This window comes from Amblyomma maculatum, chromosome 10 (genome assembly GCF_055883805.1).
Source record: "Amblyomma maculatum isolate TAMU_Amacu chromosome 10, ASM5588380v1, whole genome shotgun sequence".
Classification (NCBI taxonomy): Eukaryota; Metazoa; Arthropoda; class Arachnida; order Ixodida; family Ixodidae; genus Amblyomma; species Amblyomma maculatum.
The window spans coordinates 34,212,850-34,233,180 of NC_139353.1; the positions used below are offsets into that span (position 1 = coordinate 34,212,850).

At 45.0% G+C, this 20,331-nt stretch overlaps 1 protein-coding gene across 1 annotated transcript in view; it reads right to left on the reverse strand.

Annotated features, from left to right (window-relative positions):
- LOC146176128 (E3 ubiquitin-protein ligase DCST1-like) overlaps positions 1 to 12,600 on the reverse strand; it is a 28,245-nt gene extending 15,645 nt beyond the window's left edge. The window contains exons 1-6 of the mRNA XM_084580918.1: positions 12,498 to 12,600; positions 9,614 to 9,753; positions 9,369 to 9,437; positions 7,512 to 7,695; positions 6,510 to 6,647; positions 2,301 to 2,428 (exon numbers count right to left, since the gene is read on the reverse strand). Coding sequence (XP_084437044.1) covers positions 2,301 to 2,428; positions 6,510 to 6,647; positions 7,512 to 7,695; positions 9,369 to 9,437; positions 9,614 to 9,753; positions 12,498 to 12,507 — 669 coding nt within the window. The 5' untranslated portion in view covers positions 12,508 to 12,600. The remainder of the gene's footprint in view (positions 1 to 2,300; positions 2,429 to 6,509; positions 6,648 to 7,511; positions 7,696 to 9,368; positions 9,438 to 9,613; positions 9,754 to 12,497) is intronic.
- Positions 12,601 to 20,331: the final 7,731 nt, after the last annotated feature.

Below are 20,331 nucleotides of genomic sequence, written 5' to 3' on the forward strand. Positions count from 1 at the left end.
TTGGTTTGGTTTGGTTGTACGGTTTGACGTCCCAAAGAAACTCGGAGAGCTATGAGACACACCGTAGTGGTGGACTCCGGAAATTTCGAAACCCAGGTGGTCGAAATTTCCGGAGTCCACCACTACGGTGTCTCTCATAGCTCTCCGAGTTTCTTTGGGAAGTTAAACCCTACAAACTAAACCAAACCAAGCCAAATTAATCGATTCATTAAGGAAAACTGCAGACAACGGGAAAGCCTTTCTAGGCCCATGGGCTTGTTGTTGTTGTTGCGACTGCAGGAAGAAGGAAAAGAAAATGGACGGGCCTGCTACTGGCTATGTAGCTGAGCCACCTCCGCTGCCTCGTTCGGAAAAAAGAGAAAAGAGAGAATAAAGAAAAAGAAGGGGAGAAAGATGCGCTTCGCAACAGTCGCCGTCCACCACCGAAATGGTAGTAGGTGCAATGACAGCCTACAACAGATAAAATATGGTGGCAAGCTAGCCCCCGCCGAAAGTGATAGTGACCTACCAGTCCCAGCCTCTTAGGGCCAGGAACAGCCACCCCCGCCTCATGGGCTTCGGGGCATGTGTCCCAAGGCGACATACTGAAACGCAGAAAACTGTCACGAATAAATATTTAGTGAACGCAACAAGAGCTGTCATCCGCCACGACCGAAGCGGTGGCGGGTGCAATGACGGCCTACAACAGATAAATATCAGTGGCTGGCTAGCCCCCGCCACAAGCGGCGTTCACCTACCGTCCCAGACCCGTAGGGCCAAGAACTGCCACCCTTCACCACTTCCTCTCCCTCTTCTTTTTTTCTTTCTTGTCTATTTTCTCTTCTGTCCGCACGAGGCAGTGGAGGAGACTCAGCTACAGAGCCTGTAGCAGGACCGTGCATTTTCTTTTCTTTCTTCCTACAGCCACAACAACAACAGATGAGAGGGAGTAGAGAAGAAAGAAAAAAAAGAGGGAGATTTCGGCAAGTGTGAGTTTGGGCCATACACCATCACTCCTGTCGCGTTGTGTTCCTTTGTTCGCGTTCCAGTGTAACATTGTAGATTGCATATGACAGACTGCTATCCGTGCCATTCAATCTAAAGGTCTAACACGTCATCTGTCCACGGAGCTCGAGGTTGCACTTGTTGTGCTGAAGCCCTGCCCCGTCTTCCTCCGATGGATCCCTGGACACTCGGTGATTGACGGCAATGAGCTGGCGAACCAGCTCGCCTGTGAAACTCGTAGCCGGGCACCGTTCATCCCCTGGCCAAGATCCTTGGAGGGCGGGTCGAGACTGTCTCTTCGCGCCACCATCAGCGAATATTACAATGCTGCTCGCTTAGACCGCAAGCTCTGCCCCGACCCTCATCCTAATCTTTCCGTTCGGGAGGCTCATATCCTTCGGCAAATACAGTTGAATACACTCATAACCCCTGCACGGCTATATCTCTACAAATTCCGTCGTGATCCATCATGCCCCAACTGCCCTTCCTCTTATGCCAACCTTTCACACTGCCTATTTTCATGTCCGGTTGCATTGCAATCGGGATTCTTTCCCACCTCCTCCTATACTATTTGGACCTGGGTGGACTGGCTTGGTGCTGAGGGTGAAAAAGAACAGCGCCTGCTCGTCCAGCAGGCCATCGATGTATTAGGCGCCTAAGTGTTGCGCTTCAATAAAGTCTTTTACTATACTACTACTGACAGATCTCGCGCACAGATGTGTCATATGCAATCTACAGGTCACAGAATGTGATAGATCTCGCGCATGGGATTTCTTTCCATGAGCATTTTAGAAAGGCGCAGTATCTGTCACAATATTTCGAGGACACCTTAACCGAGTAGTAAGGGAAAGGAGGAATGTAGGAGTGAATATACAGAGGAAGAGATGCCTTAGTGGAGAGCTTAAGACCAACGTGCAACACACGCTTTCGCCTCATCGCACTTTAGGGGTCCAAAGTGAATAAGTGCCCCCTATGGCATAAATAAAGCAAAAACCATACAGTAAATAATATGTGCAAAAACCATCTCTTTACTTTCAAGCCAACCCGAAGCATAGTCATGCAGATGTAGCTCCGCGTAACTCCAGGTTTAACCACAAGCTTAACCACACCTAATTTTTTCGACAGTTGATAGAAATAACGTAAAAGTGCGGATAATATGTGTACAAATCATTATGCGGAAATTGTTTTAAGAGTGTAGTATATGTCATTGCATGGGCCGCGGCACTAACCGTGGATGTGATTGTAGGTTGCTGGCAAGGCCAGCGAAGTTACGGGTAAATATCTCAAGAGTAGGAGACACAGAACGTCCTACCGACCTTGTACTGCACGTTGACCCTGAAATTGGCGTCGAATTCGCGCTTAACGGCTTCCATGGCGGATATGCTCTGTCCGAAGCCAGCGTTTATGGGTTGCAGGCCGTCGCAGGTCCTTTTTCCGAGAAAAGCTGCGCAGGTAAAAAAAAGAGGAGAAGAGCTGCTTAGCCTTAAAGTCCGAAGGCATTAAAACACTATATGAGTGCATGTTCTCAACAAATCCAAAATGGCTGCCCCAGAGACCACTGACATGATTAGAGCAACTAAATGCCCCTATTAGAACATCATTTCTTTTTGATGCGCATGGTTGTAATTACCGTAATAATTATACTGAACACCCAAAGTATGAGAATCCATATATTTTTTGTTATACTAATTTGTGGCGTAGCCAAACAAACCTGACCTGTTCTTAATGTCAGAACGCAGTTATTACTCCATTTTCAATCTTTTCCGACCGCCTAGGAGACCATGACTATATCCATATAAAGAGAGAGTCAAGGAATGAATGAAGCCTTTATTTGAATGAAGGGATGGCTCTAGTCTGGGTAATAAAGGAAATAGTGGTTGAGACAGGCGTTGTAACCGTTGTTGCTGTGGCTGTAGGAAGAAGGAAAAGAAAATACACGGGCCTGCTACTGGCTATGTAGCTGAGCCACCTCCGTTGCCTCGTGCAGACAGAAGTGAGAAGGTAGATCCCGTATCCTGGGCCTTCATCTACAAGATAATGGAGGAAACGCCCCTACTCTTCAGCGAATAGATCAATATGTAATCCAGATCAGCCGCCTGCTCAAGAGAGTCGCCAACAAGCATAAGGGCATGCGCGAATCCAACGTTTTGCGCCTCGTACAAGCCTTCGTTTGTACGCGCATTGCCTACGTTGCCCCTTACCTTCTCCTCACGAGAACAGATCGGGAGCGACTGGATGCATCACTACGCAAGACATACAAGACAGCATTGGGTCTACCCATGTCCACTTCCACCACCAAACTGATGCCCCTCGGGATCTCCAACACAGTCGACGAGCTGACTGAAGCGACTCTAACTTCCCAACATGAGCGCCTCTCGCTGACACATGCGGGCCGTGCAGTACTGAGCCAGGTAGGAACCACCCCTCTGAGGACGACTTCTACGTACATGGACCTCACGCCTGAGCAGAGACTCAGTTTTCGTATACCTCTGCTTCCCAAACGTATGCATCCAGAGTATCATACAGAGCGCAGAGGCGACCGAGCCCGGCAACTCCACAAACGTTTTACCGGTCGCCCCGACGTTACATACACAGATGCCTCCCACCACCCCCTTCGCCTGCTATGGTTGTGGTTGTATTGGCATCGCACCGAAACTGGCACAACGCCTGCAGCGTCCTCAACGCCGCAACTGTTACGGCGGAAGAGGTTGCCATCGCGTTAGCTCTGACCGACCCCTCCACCAAAGTAGTCGTTAGCGATTCTCAACGGGCAATTCATAACTTCGATGCAGGTCGTATATCCCGACAGGCGCACACTATCCTCCGATCTCTCCCCTTACCGTCTACACCTCGTCTTCTCATATGGGCCCCAGCCCATGAGGCGCTCAGCGGGAACGCACAGGCGCATGCTCTAACCCGAGAACTCAGCTGCCGGGCGGAGCACCCTCCTCAGCCTACCGCTTCCTCTGACATTCCCCAAGGCACTCACTCATTTACGCCTTGTTACGTACACGGATATCCTCCAGCATTATCGGCTCGAACGGTGTCTATACCCCCCTGCACTCCGGGAACTATCCCGGTGCGAGGCCGTCCATTGGCGCAAAATACAAACAGGAACCTTTCCAAACCCATGGATATATATAGCGAACTCTTCCCAAATCTTACTGCACCTACGTGCAAACACTGCATGCTCACAACTGGCCGCATCCATTCACATGACGTGGTCATGTACACGACAACAATTCAGCTACAGTGGATGCGTGGGAGTCCCCCTGCGTACCACCGAGCTCGCCCAACAGCGCCAGCTCATTTTGCGCGCATTGGAGGCCGCAGAGTCCCAAGGGATCCCTTGCTGACCTCCTCTAAGCAATGCAATCAGTCTTTCGGCGGGTTCCCCTCCTTTGGGAGTAAATAAAGAGCTTATCATCATCATCTGCCTAACCGCCTTACTTCTTCAAACTGCGTCTTATATGCCGATGATACTACAATCTTCACTTTACACAAATACGTATCGACTGTAGTTAGTAATGTTAACAAGGACCTTGCTCATATTTCAAACTGGTGTGAACTTAATATGCTTCAGATTAATCCTTCAAAAACTTTTTTCGATCATTTTATTCACCTGAAGCCAGACAACTATTGCATCCCCACCATGTATTCGAATTGGCCGACATATAATTACAGCAAGCGATTACTGCATCTACTTGAGCGTGAAGTTGGTTTCACATTCAATATCTCATCTGCATATTGCCCACGTCAAAACCAAATTAGCATATTGCATACACATTCTAATCAGAGCACATTCTAATCAGAGCACGAGACTTCTTTTCACATGCTACACTCATGTCTTTTTATTATGCGTTCAAACATTCCCACATCACCTAGACTATTGTAGCCTAGGGAAACACTTATAACACGCATTTAATTTCTCTACAAGCGATCCAAAATTGTGCACAAAGAATAATTACCTACAACTTCAGTGACTCTAGCGCTAAGCATTTACTTCATAACCATGGAATCCTGGCAGTCGCTGAACTCGTTAAATATATCCTATGCATATTTTTCTACATGCTACTAAGCGACGAGCTTTCAGTATCACTTATTCCACAAATTTCACTCATAAATGATAACAACACGTGATTTGCAAGAAACGAGAATTTATTACTTCCTAGGGTACGAACAAATTATGGGAAACAAACTTTTAATTTTTCTGCTATCATGGTCTAGAACGCATTAACGTCCATCACCAAATCGTTTACCAAAAACAGATTTGCATCCGAAGTTTAACGTTTCTTTTTAGCAACAGAAAATAACTGATACTGAATAATGACTATGTTATCAGCTCTGCGTAGTATGTATTTTTATCTGGTTTAACGTGTTCAAAGTCTGTACTGTCATGCCTTTTTATGCATATTTTCTATTACTGTTTGATTAGGTGTTTAACTTACTTGCTCAGTTCGTTTTATGCTGCAAAATAATGCTATTTTTATTATCAACTTATTTATAGTCTGCGTTCAATTTATCTTACTGTGGATTATTGCTGTCTTGTATATTAATCTTTATCTGTCATTCACAGGAGGTCCCGATACAGTCGCTGACTCTGAGACCTCCTTCTGTATGTATATCTGGAATGCATTCAACGGTAATATAATAAAATTGAATTGAATTGAATCCACGTGAGCGAATAAATCATCAAGTCAAACCTTGTGTCCCTTTTTCTTGTCGAATTTGGTTTGCAGATGCACAGGCATAGTCAAAACAGAAACAATAGCTCGAGTTCTGAAATTTTCCCACGTGCGTTCCCATAAAGGAGCCCTACTAAGGTGATTCGTGAGGTGAAACACGAATCCATCAGCAGAATGTTTTAGAGGATGCGCTAAGTTCGTCCTGATTTTCCCTAGGTACATCTGCGGAAAAGTTATATCTCCGAAGCTTCTTCCGAAACAACGGTTTCAGATTACTGCTTCACGATTTCGCACCTCCTCCTTGGTGTTTGTCGAGGTGTAGCCAAAAATATTTTCGCTCCTTATTACTTGATAAGAGCTACCTCGAGAAGTAGTAACTTATGCAATACAGCACTGCGTTGCAAAACAGAAGCGCGTCAGCAGTTATCCTTGACTATAGGAATTTAAATGCATGCACAAGCACGTTTTATTTAGGAAGAAGCTTTCTGAGCTAGCACAGTTTACAACGCATAAATTTACGAGTCGTTTACAAAATGGAATTGGGGTCAGTTTTATCAAAGAAAGCGCCTGACTATGATTCGGTTCGGCTCAAAAACTATAAATTCTAATGTGATCATCCTGCCCAGTAATTTTGTTTTGTTTTTTGTAACTACCGCGCGGCAAGTGGGAGTGTGTGTGCATCATTTTGCGAACGGGAATTTAAGGATGGTTATTTTTAAAGGTAGTCATGCATGACCGTTTCTAGCTATCTGATACTTTCGGAGCTCGCGTCCTTTTGAAAGAACCGGAGATGTGTCTGCATGTTCCGCCTCCACTTCTGGGCAGGTTTCCTTCACTCACTGCTGACGAGATGACAGAAGATGGTGAGTTTCATGGGCCAGCACAGGAGGTATCCTAGAACCCAGAGTGCTTCGAAGCAACGGGCTTCGGCCGACATGAATGCTTTGCGGCAGGATCGCACACCTTGGGAGAAGATGCCTAAAATTACAAAAAAAACGTCGTTATTTATCTGGCCGTACGGCCCGCATAATCCTGGTATTAAACCTATTTTTACACTGTGCGCTTCCGGGCTTGTCCCCTAAGCATTGGTAACTTGAACAAAGGCAGCAAATGGCAAAGCATGCGTGATAGCTTGACACTGTTAAGGAACTCCGAACAGCACTCTACATACGTTACGACTAACGCCTAATGTTTACCGAATATTTAAGTATATACTGGTGTAAGGAGTGGAGTATGAAAAACACTGTAGGCTGAGATTATGAATCGATTTCGACCAACTGGCAGTATATTTAAATCTGATATTTCAGTACACGAGAATGTTTTTCATTCATTGCCCTAATGAACACCCCATCACTATTTTTGTTACCTTGGGTAAGGTGTCCGTGCGCAAGAGGTTTAGAAGACATTTGCAGCACGATTCCAACAATGCTCATTTACATTAAATTAAAGTAAAAGAACGTGTATGCCGAACTGCTCTTGTGAGATATCCCGGTTTTTTCTTACAACACTACGGGGCAACGTTATTTTGGAATATGCGGCGTTTGAAACTCACAATGAAGGTGCCATGTTCTCAATCGGTTTTCAGCGCTATTCATATATGTGAACAACTCATGCTTCCACTGTCTCACTACTTCTTCCGTCTGGAGTTTAAAATAAATGCATGAATTAATGCGCAAGTTATAACATATATTGTGAAAACTACTACTGGTACTCTGGTATACTTGTTTTGAATTCGATGTGTACTTTTAGCAGTAGCTCAAAACGAAACTTCTGTTTTCACAAGTTGCACCGAAGCACGATATTAAACTGCCGCGACAAAAAGACTAGTGCGCTCGTTGTAACCTTCGCAGCGAAGCTCGAGTTTCTTCCCATAGTCGGCCTCGATTTCTTTGTCTCGTTCGATCTCCTTCTTCAGCTCCTCGTACTTCTCGCGGACCAGCTTGGAGCGCTGCTCGGAGTCGGACACCTTGTCCACGTACTCAGCGTCCGACTCTAAAGCCTTCGCCTCGCGGTCATCTCCGGACACCTGCTCCGCGTGCAGAGGGGATTCCCACATGTTAGGAAGTGTCAAGAAATACACCGCTTTAGCTTAGGACTGCTGATAGCAATCTGATTTTGTTGATTAGAAACAACGTAAACGTAAATTGGATGGGTCAGTTCCACGTAAAATATTAGCCATCAGAAGACAGTAGTTAATTAAGTGCGCTTTTGTTCCGTTCGACTGGGCTGATACAGCAAGCTGTTTAGATAAGTCTGTGTGATACGCTCACACATCGCAAGGTGGAAGTGGTGTTGGCGGGTATAAGGAGCCATCAAGGACCTTTTATGCATAGATTCAGACACGTGCCTGGGATTCAATTTATGCATAGTGTACTAATTTACACAGCAGAGATGGCGATTATAGTGAATTTCAGAGACGAGAGCTTTCAAAACACGAGTCTCTGGAAATTGAGTTAAACATTCGACCTATAAGAGAAACTGCTGACTTCTTCGATAAGATGGCGCAATCTAATACTGCACTAGAGCTTTTTTGTCACAAGGGAGTCTGTAGGGCTTCTATAGTTATAATGAAAGTATGCTAACCTATAGAGATTGAGGAATATTGTTATGGCTCTACTATCACAGGTATAGCATTCCACTCCGTACATATACCAGCTGGCAATATGAGAGGCTGTTAGTGCAAGCAGTGTGCCGTAAATTTACATAATTTGCAAGGCTTTTACAATTTTTTTAACTACATACGCAACAAATGAGAGTGATTAAGATCTGTAATATGCAGACATTCTATGTATGTCTGCTGAATTATGCGTGTTGTAGGTTAGGGAACAAGGTTTCCGTGAGGAAGCCGTAATATCTTGCTTTCTTGAACCAAACATTTGGTCGGTGATCCTTTTGTTGTTGAACTGAACTCCTCATTTAGTACAGAGATAATGATCTTTATTGAACCGCAGAAATGGTTTCGGGGCGGGGGGGGGGGGGGGGCATAAAATCGACCACAAATTACTTCGATGTAGGAAGGACCTTAGTGCACATGTGGGCCCTAGAATAAGACGGAAAGTAATGGTAAAAGAGGGGCCCCTTGAAACATTGGATGCTGGTCGTGACATCCGGAAGGAGATTTTTACAGTGATGTGGAGGCTGCAGCCTTTTCAGGAGGCAAGGGCCATGAAGATACGGAATCAAGAGTGAGTAAAACAGCCATTGTGATTTGCCGGGCCCCCGACCTCAGTTCTCGTCTCAAAACTGAGGTTACAGTAGGTTCTGTAGAAATAGACTGGGCAATGAATTCTGCTGTATCAATGTAACCGCAACTACCATTACAAAGATTGGTGTTCGCTCAAATTTAATGCAAATAGTATGACATATTACTTGCTCGGAAAGCGGAAACATAGCAAGATGGAATTACCAGATAGGAAGAAGCAGAGCGTGGACTGTTTAACAGGGAGGTCAACCCACCTTTCAACAATTCCTTGATGCACAAAGAGTATGACGGCTGAGAAATAGTATGGGACATTATTCACCTAGATGATAAGAGGTTCGGCTTAACAAAGAACGCAAAATTGTGCGATTGCACACAAGGGTGCATTCAAAAGTCCAAGTTACTGCACATGAGCCGAGAATCTCTTCGTTGAAAGGGTAAAAAGAGCCACGAGATAGGAAAAAGGGTTGTCACAAAAATAATGTGAAAAACATCCTCACCTCAGCTTCAATCGGCTTGACCTCTTTGTCTATCCCAGCCGTCTCGTTGTGGATATTCTTCGCCTGTTCCTGTAGCCCGCGCGCAAACAAGAAATGAATAATTTACCCGTTGTCGTTTCTTTAACTTGATTGTCAACATCGTATTCAGTCTCGAAAACACTATATTTATAAGACGAGTTGCGTCTTTTCGTGTTAGCTTTACGGAGGATTCAATTAGCTACAAGAATAGCAATTCTCCTACGCACGTCGAAGTCCCAGATGATGCGTTTGATGGGCTTATACATGAGGAGCAGACGCTCCTTGGTGTGGTTGTACGACAGGGCGCCCAGGCACATGAAGGAATCCACGGCTATCTTGCTGTTCGTCATCATGTTCTCGATCGGGCCTGCGCATGGAGGCCATGCACACGAATGTTTGCGCATTACAGGCACTTACGTGACTTGGTTTTCGTTCGCAAAATAAGCTGTAGGCGAAGTTTTATTTAAAGTAAACGCGTCGCATGCGTTGTCTGTCATAAACGACAAGCTCTGCGCTTCATCTGATTGCGAACCAGGATGTTATCTAGGAACGCGTGAGTCGAGAGTATCGGGGCATTGCGCAACGGACACTGTAGAAAGATACAGAGGATGCAGAATAGCAGATATTTCTGCACGAAGAGTGTTCCATATGGCTGCTCTGTGGGTTACCTAAAGCACCACCCACGGAAACATTGTCTAGGAAGCATTGTCCAGGCCTACTGAGATTTTGTCAACGTTAGCTTTTGTTATCAATTAACTCAGCAATGATATCTCTGAACTACTGTTCCCAAGGACGCGGGATCGAATCCCGGCCTCGGCAGCCGCTTTTCGATGGAGGCGAAAAGCAAGGCGCCCGTGTGCTGTGCGATGTCAGTGCACGCTAAAGAATCCCAGGTGGTCGAAATTTCCGGAGTCCGCCACTACGGCGTTTCTCATAGCATGAGTTGCTTTGGGACGTTAAACCCCACAAACCTAACCAACCTAACCAAAGCCTGTAGCAAATCACTTGGACGGATACCACTCAGGGACAGAAAGTAGTCTTGCCGTACCTTGCAGTATGAGGGAGACACTGGCTGTGACCAGCGCCGATCGTCCTGCCTTGCCGCATAGGAAAGGCACCAACAGCCAGGCGATGGCCCGGGCGCGTGCCGACAGTGCGTATCCGACGCCCGTCAACAGGATCACAGCAGTGCCCATGACACGCAGTGTCAGCGCAGTGGTGAACAGCTCGCGCACGATTCCCCAGTAGAAGACTGACCTCCCGGCGTGAGGAAGGTAAAGGGTGATAAGAAGCAATTAAAAGGGCAGAGCTTCTAAAGTGGCAGCGTTAAGAAGCTCCTGTCGTAGAATAGCCGGCGTTGGCATTGTCGTCACAGATGAAATGTATTCTTACATGACTTCGCGCGAGAATATCAAACTACTCGCAGTGCTCACGTGAACGGGACGTCAGAGGTGTAATAACGATAATTCTAATAATCCTAGCAACACCCAATGCAGGGCACATATCTCTAATTTATTCCTCCAAATAACTCGCTCCTAAGCCAGCTTCATCCACACAATCCGCGCAAACCTTACAGCTCATCTACAGGCAGCTGCCGAAGCATACCCTTAAGGCGAAGAGCAATTAAATTTCCCTCAATTTTTGTTTTTATTTTTGAAGCCTCTTGACTTTCATCTGCACTGTGCTAATTAACGCAAAATTTAGCGAGTGAAATGACACCAAATTAAAAAAGAAGAAAAAGAAAAGAGCACGTTAAGGGAAAATGAAAGGTCATAGGACGGTAATAGGAAAGCTTTTATTTTAGTGCCACTCATTACCAACTAGTTTGGGATATTAGGAGGTCACAAAGTACTAGTTAAAGACGATCAGCTCGGTTTTTACGCTTGCCTTCTTTGCAGTGACCCTCACCCGTTTAGGATATGGACGGACTACCTGGATTATTCATTTACACAATACTACGGACCAAAACGGTCCAAGAAAGAGAGGCAAAATACATTTGTTAAAGGCAATATTCCTTGGGATCCGCAACAATATTAAGTCAAAATATGTTCACGAAGTGAATTTCACGAACACAAGTGGTCAAAGTTGCAGAGCGGAGCAGTCAAAGTTATATTGTGTGAAAAAACACTGTGCGATCACAGTCGCAAAAACGATGAATCACACAATAAGGCTGATCCTAATCGCTTTAATCATAACGTCAGATGTCATAGGAGGTTACAACATTCCCTAAAGGAGAGATGAATCTTGAGACAAGGAATTCCCTTTGCTTTGGCATGCGTGGACCTGCGTGTTTCACTAATTACTTATCTTATCTTGCAGTCTGATTCTTTACGTTCCTCATGTCACACCACATGCATACTGCTGAATTGCCTAGTCATCCTTGTTTTTCACGAAGCAATTAGCTTGATGTTGCTTTACTTCAATGGTGTTGCTGTACCTCAGCATACGTTAATTTGTCACCTTAAACACCTCGTACAATGCACAGAGCGTGCTTTGCTTGTCTACGGTAACAGGTACGCTATCCTCATAGAATACTATTCAAGCTTAGGACATTTTGGGCCCTTTCACGGCATTTACGTCATCTCGACATCAGTATATCAACCACAAGTAACCTTTTTAAACACTGGTAAAATGTTTTCCCGAAATTATTACGAATTTGAAGCGTACAGGAGATTCCTATAGTGCCTTAGGCATACAAATAACGGTAAGACGGCTTTAACCTACCTATTAATTTATTTTCCTGGCCAAGGAGATGCTGACACCTGTCCAACCACGGCCGGTCTCCAGGGCAACGTTTCAGAAAGAGTGCGCGCTCTCCATCGAGGCCAACCGTAGCCCAACATTGTCTAAGCATGGAATGGGGGCATCCCGAGAACAAGGATGTCAATTTGCCCATCCTTTCAACCCCAGTTTTGCCTTCGTATTTTCCAAATTACTCTGCACATAACCCTAGCATTCATCGCAAGGCGAACACCTTGAGACGAAGGTGAAATGACGTACGGTTGCATTTTATGGGGTTAACCAAGAGAGCCAAAGCCCCTAAAAACCTCGTTTTTTTTTTTGTTTTTTTTTTCAAAGGACTAACATTTTTTCTAGTTTAGCTTTACTCACAGTATCCCATAAAAAGGCCAAAGACGAAGCCGAAGACGACACGCAGCACTCTGCATTGTTCGGGCTCGCCGAAGAAAAACTTGAGCACCGGTACGGGCACATGATGCTTGCTCCCTGCGTCAGGGATGACCGGAATTTGGCTGGTGGTACACACATTGTTCTAAGTGGCGCAGTTATCATCAGCAGCAGACACCTGCCTGACATCCATCATCGTCGTCGAAAATCCAAAATCTTCACTATTTCATCTCTCAATGATTGTGTTATGTGTTCTAATTGTGTATAGTATCCACTTCATTGTTAAAGCCCAGCTCTTGAAGCACGTTTCACGGTTGACCCCGCCTAGCATGGCAGAATGGAGAGAAAGAACTTCTGTCCCTGAATTTAGGTAAGGGGGAGAGAGAGGGCGACAGGCAACGATATATGGCTTTTTAGCTTGGGCTGTGTGGCGAGAGCGAAAGAAACCACAACAGGAGTGGGGATGTCATGGGAAGAAAGCAGACTTACATATATACTCTGAACGATGGTGATTAGAACGAGAGCTGTACAACGCGCAACCTGAGAATTGTGCTACCAGAGGAAGGAGAAGTGCAACTGCCGTGAAAGCAGGAGGTTGTGAAGAGAGTGAAGAATCCACCCCAAAGGATACAGAGAATGAGACAAGTGAGGACGATGCTGCTGTAGAATGACGAGGGTAGCGCCGGAAAAGAGAAAATTTAAAGTGTAGGGTGGAAAAGGGAAGGAGCCAGTGGCTGTAGGAGATAGCGAGCTCCCGTTCAGTTTGTGTCGGCTGATGCGTAATATTAGCGCGGGAGCAGAAAACACGAAGTCAGTGACGCGTTGTTGTTGTTTTGGACGTAAAAGCACGAGCACTCCTCATCAATCGCAGCCCTGAGCCTTGTATCCCGTATCTGGCATCCCAACCCTTTGGCCACGCAGTGAAGTTCAGACGGCTTGGTTATAGCTGAACTTTATATCTACTTCGAGCGGACTTTCACATGATGGGGCAGTTTACGGCTGTGTGCTGTGTATACGTGAGATGATGTGCAATATTAACGTTACAAAGTTAAAAGGGTCGACGATACTAATTACAACAGTCGTAACACAACTGCATATGTGTGAGATGGGTAAAAAATTCACAGACGAATAAAGAGATTCATGCGGTATTTATAAGAAAGCGTTACGTTTCTACAACACACTGCAAGATTGCGTTATCGCCTATGTAAAAAAGGGACGGATATTATCGCCAGATTTTGAATCATTTATTATGCGGCGGCCATTTCCTTTCAGGTGACTGAGACTACATTGGTTGCTTTCTAGCTGTCTATATTTATTCCAAGTGAAGGTTCTCCAACTCAGTGGGATCATCATATCCTTCTGATCGATGAAGTCGACCCTCGCAGGACACCTACCAAAGCCTCATTTTTCTATGTGGTGAGGATTCAGACGTGCGGTGCAAGGGCCTCGTGTGTGCGATTCACTCGGCTTCAATTCGACTGGCTTTCATATGGAAAACGCTGCTCTAGTTGGCAGCTCCTTCCCACTTGGCCATGCCACCTGGCAACGCACACGTCGAAGCCGCCGACGCCAACGAAGTTCTTTATTTTTTTTGTACAGGCTAACATGCTAACTCTTTAGCATTAAAAAAGCATCAGTTCAAGACACGGCAAAAAGCTACGTGGTTTGGTTTGATTCATGGCGTTTAGGGTTCAAAAACGGCTCAGGCTATGAGAGATGCCATTGTGAAGAGCCCCAGAAATTTCAACCATTTGGAGGTTTTATACGTGCACTGACATCGCACAGCACACGGGCGCCTTGCTTTTCGCTTCCACCGAAACGCGCAGCCCTTGCGACCGGAATCGAACTCGGGACTGTCGGCTCACTAATGACGAATTCGAGTGGGAGAGCAGGTGCACTCGAGAGCACTTCGAAAGTGCTCTCAGACAATCAGGCGCCCTCCAGTGAAGAGCAGGAGTAGAATCACTGGCTTCCAATGGGAGAGGAGGAGAGCTTTTCGTCCGCTCTGAACAGCCGAGTACACTCCCGGCTGCTCTCTCGTCTAACGCGAGCGTACCGGAAGTCACATGGCATAAAGCGTCATATCCGCGCCATCTTTTTTTTTTTTTTTGCTCTTGAATCGGCAATGCTCAAAATGGCGGCTGCGAAGCGTCGGCACTCGGCGAGCGGAAAGCATTGCTCAGGTGCTGTATGCATGTTTGAGAGTCGCTGCTGGCGTCGAAAGGGCCAAGGAAGCAGATCCCCTGGCTGTGAGAACAAAAGCATCATACAAAACAAGCGGTTCTTCACGGAGCGTTGTCCTCTCGTCACTCTCCTCGGGTTGCAACTGCCGCCACTGCGGATAGGCGGAGAATACTGGGGAGAGAAGTGCGGTCACATGGTCGTGGCGCGCTGCTCCCGACACGCAGAGAGCGTTCCCGTGGGATGACAGTTACACCCTCGCTCGGCGTGCTCCTGTACTGTTCTGCAATGCTCGGTGCCTCTGCTCCCGTCCCCCCACCGAATGCGCCATAACTGAGCGCCTTAGACCCATATAGTTATCGCCGCTGCTCAGTACTATTCTTTTATGAAGCTGTATTCGTTGTTTGAAGCGGAAGCTTTCTTCAGCGTCAGTGCCGGTAGGATCAGTGGCAGGCGGTAGCTGGCAGCTGACCTGTCCGCACCCTTATTTAACTTAAGGTTACCTGACGTTACGTTTGGGCGGAGCTGCCAACTCGGCCTCTTATTTCATATGGAAGGGTCATATCAGACTCAGCCTGCCAAGACCATTGCATTCACGTTACACCTATGACCATACAGGCACGTTGATACGGCGTGGTTAAAACAGGGCCTTATATGTAGGCTGGTAGTCTAGTCTACACTATTGAGTCATACGCTTAAAGACAGAGATTAAGTGTCCCCCGTAATTCGGTCACAGGCGTAGCCAGGCAAAAGAAGCTTTCGTTTCAATCCAGGTTTAACCAGACCTAAACCAGAGCTATTTTTTTTTTACATCTACATCTAAATTATTCATGAATTCGCTTTTCTACGCTAATGAATGCATGAGATGAGCATGATAGATTCTTACAGTTTCGAATAGCTTTGCAAAGAGAAGAAACATTTCCACTGGCCATGCTTCTTCCATGTTCCAATCTTCTTCTTCTTGCCTCGGCATACGTTCACATAACCACAGTGGCGAATCGACCAGTGTTTGGAGCAGAAACAAGCAATGATTTATTCACCCTGACTTATACCTAGTTTTACCGTACATAAATTATGAATGGAGTCAATGCCACTGGAAATTATTAGGAAAACATTTTCAGGTGGTAGGTATAGTGATGGAGTAAAAATATTTAGGTAAATACAATTTTAAAAAAATAATCAATGGAGTGCTAGCAAAAAATCCTCCTATATTCTATATTACACTGAAGAATTCATTCATACATTGGCTTTAGGGCATGATAAATGATAGTTGTTCCAAAGGAAAAAAGGGCAGAATCCAATCGTCTGATTTAAAAAAATAGATACGAGAATTGTTTTTATCTTTATTTAATCATTGACATAGTGAGTACCTTCGCGCATGCAGTGGCATGTTCTAACCAGCGTCAGCGTTAGATTAAATCTTTCTTTCACTGAAAAAAAAACAAAAACAAAATGTATGCGCTCGCCTTAAATAAGCTAACCAAAAATATATTTAGCATTGACGCCTATTAGGAGGCGACTTGTTTCGTGTGATAAACCATCGGTTTTATATTTTTATCGGCGTGTGCATTGTTTCACAGTACGTAGCGTAATGACTTTTCATTAACATTTACTTTATTATTGCATTAATGGGGAACGTGGTGAAGGATGAACTGAATAAATTAAGTTAAAACGACTAGTTAACTTTATTATGTCGATAAGAGAACGCTTATGTTGTCCCCGTATTCAAGCAGTGTATGAAGCAGTATTGGTCGGTGAAAGACAAATTACCGTCGGGTGCCATATTCTTGTAGATTTAAGTGCTAGGCAGCACCACAGCAAGTGGCGAATGCGGGGTTCAACATTGGAGCAGTTGCATATCGGACAGCCTAGAGAGAAAGAGGGGGGAGGGGGGGGGGGAGGGATATAAGCAAATGTGGAATGGGGTCGTGTCCAAGTGACGGCAGGAGGGAGGGGAGCCCTACCCAGATCTTCCGAAGCGCAATCCCCTTTGGACGAGTTAGACCGCGGAAGAGGGTTACCGCACACGGAGGGATAAGAGCATGTGTGCTAAGCTGGAAGTGTTCCTTCTTTTTTTGTTGTTGTTGTTGTTAAAGGAGAGGAGTATAGTCCAAATTAAGGAGACGAGGCAATGACATTAAGATTACATTAAGGCCAGGGAGGCTCAGTGATTTGGTCACTTGACTACTGAGCTGAGAAATCTGAGTTCGAACCTGGCCGCTGCAGTCACTCTTCGATGGAGGCGAAAGCCAAGGCGACCATGTACTGTGCGATGTTAGTGCAAGTTAAAACTCCCAGGTGGTCGAAATTATCCGAAGCCTTCCACTACCTTTTTCCTCATAGCCTGAGTCGCTTTGAGAAGTTAAAGCCCTTGAACCAGAATGAAACATTCACATTACTCAGATAGACATTAAGAGAAGACTATCAAACATCAGGGTGTGGTTAAAACTAGAAGCTGCACACATCGGTAGTTTGCTGTCAGCATTTGAATTGTTGTATTTGAGCATTTTGACTTTTTATACCTATGTTTAGACCATGAACGATTGTTATCTTTATGTGTTACCTCCCCCCCCCCCCCCTTATGTAATACCCCACCCGGGGCCTTTGAGGGTATAATAAATGAGGAATGATGAAATGTCTTCCGGCAATACTGCGGCTTGGATCCTCGGTGATTGTTCTCGTGGACGGTTTCCGCTCGTCCTGTTGGATGTGTCCGTCTCTTGTGTGTTGTGTTATTTAGCGCATTTTCCTATGGCTTATGGAGACAAAATATACAAGGAAGAGCCTGGTCTGGCTGTGTACAAATTGAGAGAAAAAGAAAAGATACGCAGTGCACAGTTTTGAATATGTATCTGACGTAAAGCTGGCGACATTGGTGATTGTGTAGCTGTACTTTATTCCTTCTTGCATTGCGTTCGGTCTTCTGACAACCCGATTATGTCACGCTTTATTTATTCGCAGTTTCTGCATTATAACAAAAATGGTTAAAAAAAGTTGCGTAATCATTTTATCGCTCTTAGTTCACGGAAGCAGGGTACTTTACCGGTACGCACCTGTGTGTCAGAAACGCAAAGGCCAACGAAAAGACTTCTTGAGTTAAGGACAATGCAGAGAGGTATGGAACGAAAAATTTCAAGTGTAACATAAAAATAAAGGAACCATGCCGTATGGGTCAGGTGACAAACTCGAAGTAATGGCGTTTCAGTCGAAATCAAGAAGAAAAATATGTGCATTGGCAGCTCATATAATGCGAAAGGCAAGGTAACCTGTGGGCTCGAAGGGCGACGGACTGGATTCCATGAGTAGTCAAGCAGGCGGCGCAGATGGTTACACGAGTTGACGAGATCACTAAGTTTGCGTGGATATAATGAATGCATCTGGCACAGGATCCGGTTTATTGCAGAGATATGGGAAAATTTTTTTGCCATGCAGCGGCTGTAGCCAGGCTGGTTGGGATGACGCAGGGCCGAATCGAGAGAAGCCGCGATCAGACGTAAGCACACGACAACCGCTGTGCAGAATACTCACTACTTTCGCTCACACGTTTGTTCACAATGAGATGTCGCCCGCAGCTTTGTAATTGTATGTTGTGTACTTCACGTATCTGCTCAATTTCGCCTGGTAAAACTAAGGCTAGAAGCCAAAGCTTGTCATCCACCCGCTGAAAGATGTTAACCATTGATTACAATGCTCGGTAATGCAACATTTGAGTACTACTCTTTACGTCGCTGTATTGATGCAAACAATTTTAGAGAGTGACGTGGGTATGTACAGTTACAGAGTGCATTTTGTTTTCTGCGCATATTTTTCCTCGAGTTAAAATCATTTACTACTACTTAATTTGGATGAAGGCAATCTTGCGGTTAAATAAACGGAGGGAGATATCTTCTATTTGCTGCATCAATAACTGGCTTGCAAAGAGGTGGTTTATGCAAGCGTTCAATGGCTACAGCAGACAGACCCTCACTCAGGTAATCACTCACGTCACTGCTCTGTTGTGACCACTGCAGTACTGCTAGTGTTAAACTTCGAGGGACCCCTTAGTGCAATTGGGCTCCTCTAGGATTCGTATGCTGTCGTTCAACAAGCTGTCCGAGACGTCTTTTCAATACCATGTATAGGTTACCCGAAACTGAACAGAATATTTTGTCTGATGCAGGCGTTTGGCACTGCTCGTCACCCAGGACTTCGTATCCCGGGTACACTTAAGCTTCGAAAAGCGCGGGAATTTCAAACACTTCACATTCAAATAAATTTAAAGAATTTGGAAAGTGTCAAAATGAAGCTAGAATTTCCAAGGCATTTTCTGTATTTCAATAAGCAAATCCTTAAATAAAGTAAAGTTTCCACCATTGGAGTTCGAACCCGGGCCCTCTTCATGTCAGGCGGGCAAGGAGCGCATATGCCGCGAACGGTTCTTTTTCTTCTTGACTACCTTTATTTAACAAAAGTACAAATTAGCCGAATTGTCAAAAGTGGGCCAGTATAAAGGCAACACGTCTGACTGTAAAATGTTCAAATTGGTTCATTTCTACAGTACACAGGTATTCACGACTAAGTTTTCAAAACATCAATTATTCGTGGATGGTATTCGCTGAATACTCTCCACAGCTTTCACATGAAGATCAGCATGAAGGAAAATCATTCGGTGCTTCCACATGCCATGTAAACCTAGCAGCATTATAATATACGGGACACTGTCGTCACTCTCCACAGATAGAAACGAAATTTCATAGATGTTTATAGGGTATATCTTTGTTCAAAGTCTGCTATGAGACATCCCAAAAGAAAACCCCATTCAAACAATCCATAAGCACGTCTTCAGTAGCCTCCTGTCCTCTAGATAAAATACAGTTGGTACTCCATGACACAACAAATAGGCACGAAGGGTCGTTGGAACTAGGTACGTTATAGGGGTACGTAGTAACAATAAAAAACAAAATGAAGAAAAATAAGCATAAATAATTAAACACAAAATAAGACGAAAAAAGAAAACTTTGCTGTCACATCAGCTCTTAGGTGGAACATGAACTTCTTCCAAGTTGTAGGTCTTTTGACGCGAACGCATCTGACGGGCACGCAGAGGAAACATGGTTTTGCACTGTATGTCTTAGCACTTCACTCTTTTCATGTCTACTTTGGCCGACAATCGATACGGTAACCGAGTGAAAAAAAGAAACACAAGCGTAACGATGTGCGGAGACTTCTCTTGGAAAACGGCGCACAGGTGAGATAATGAAAAAGTGAGCACAACAAACAAGGAAACACTTTGGTATTCCTTCTTATTCATGAATCCGTCTTTTTATATTCGCGTTGAAAGCGTTTGTAAGGTGTGATTTTCTGCGTCAGTCAAAGCACGAAGTGCTCAAAAGTGTTAAGGTTTCTAACAGCTCTTAACTGGGTGTGAAGATTTCCCACGGCCACAGAGGCGTAAATTATGGAGGGGCGCGTTTTTCAACATCAAACTTTTGACGTTTGCATTTTCCGTCTCATCTCGCAAGATTTCAGTGTAACAATCAATATTTTGCAGACCAGCCACCGGATTGTAGTTTTTTTTCGTCATCAAGAAATGTTCCGCGCGAGTTTTATGCAGTATAGTTTAACTGCTGGGTGCAGACAGAGAGTAAAATGAAAATTT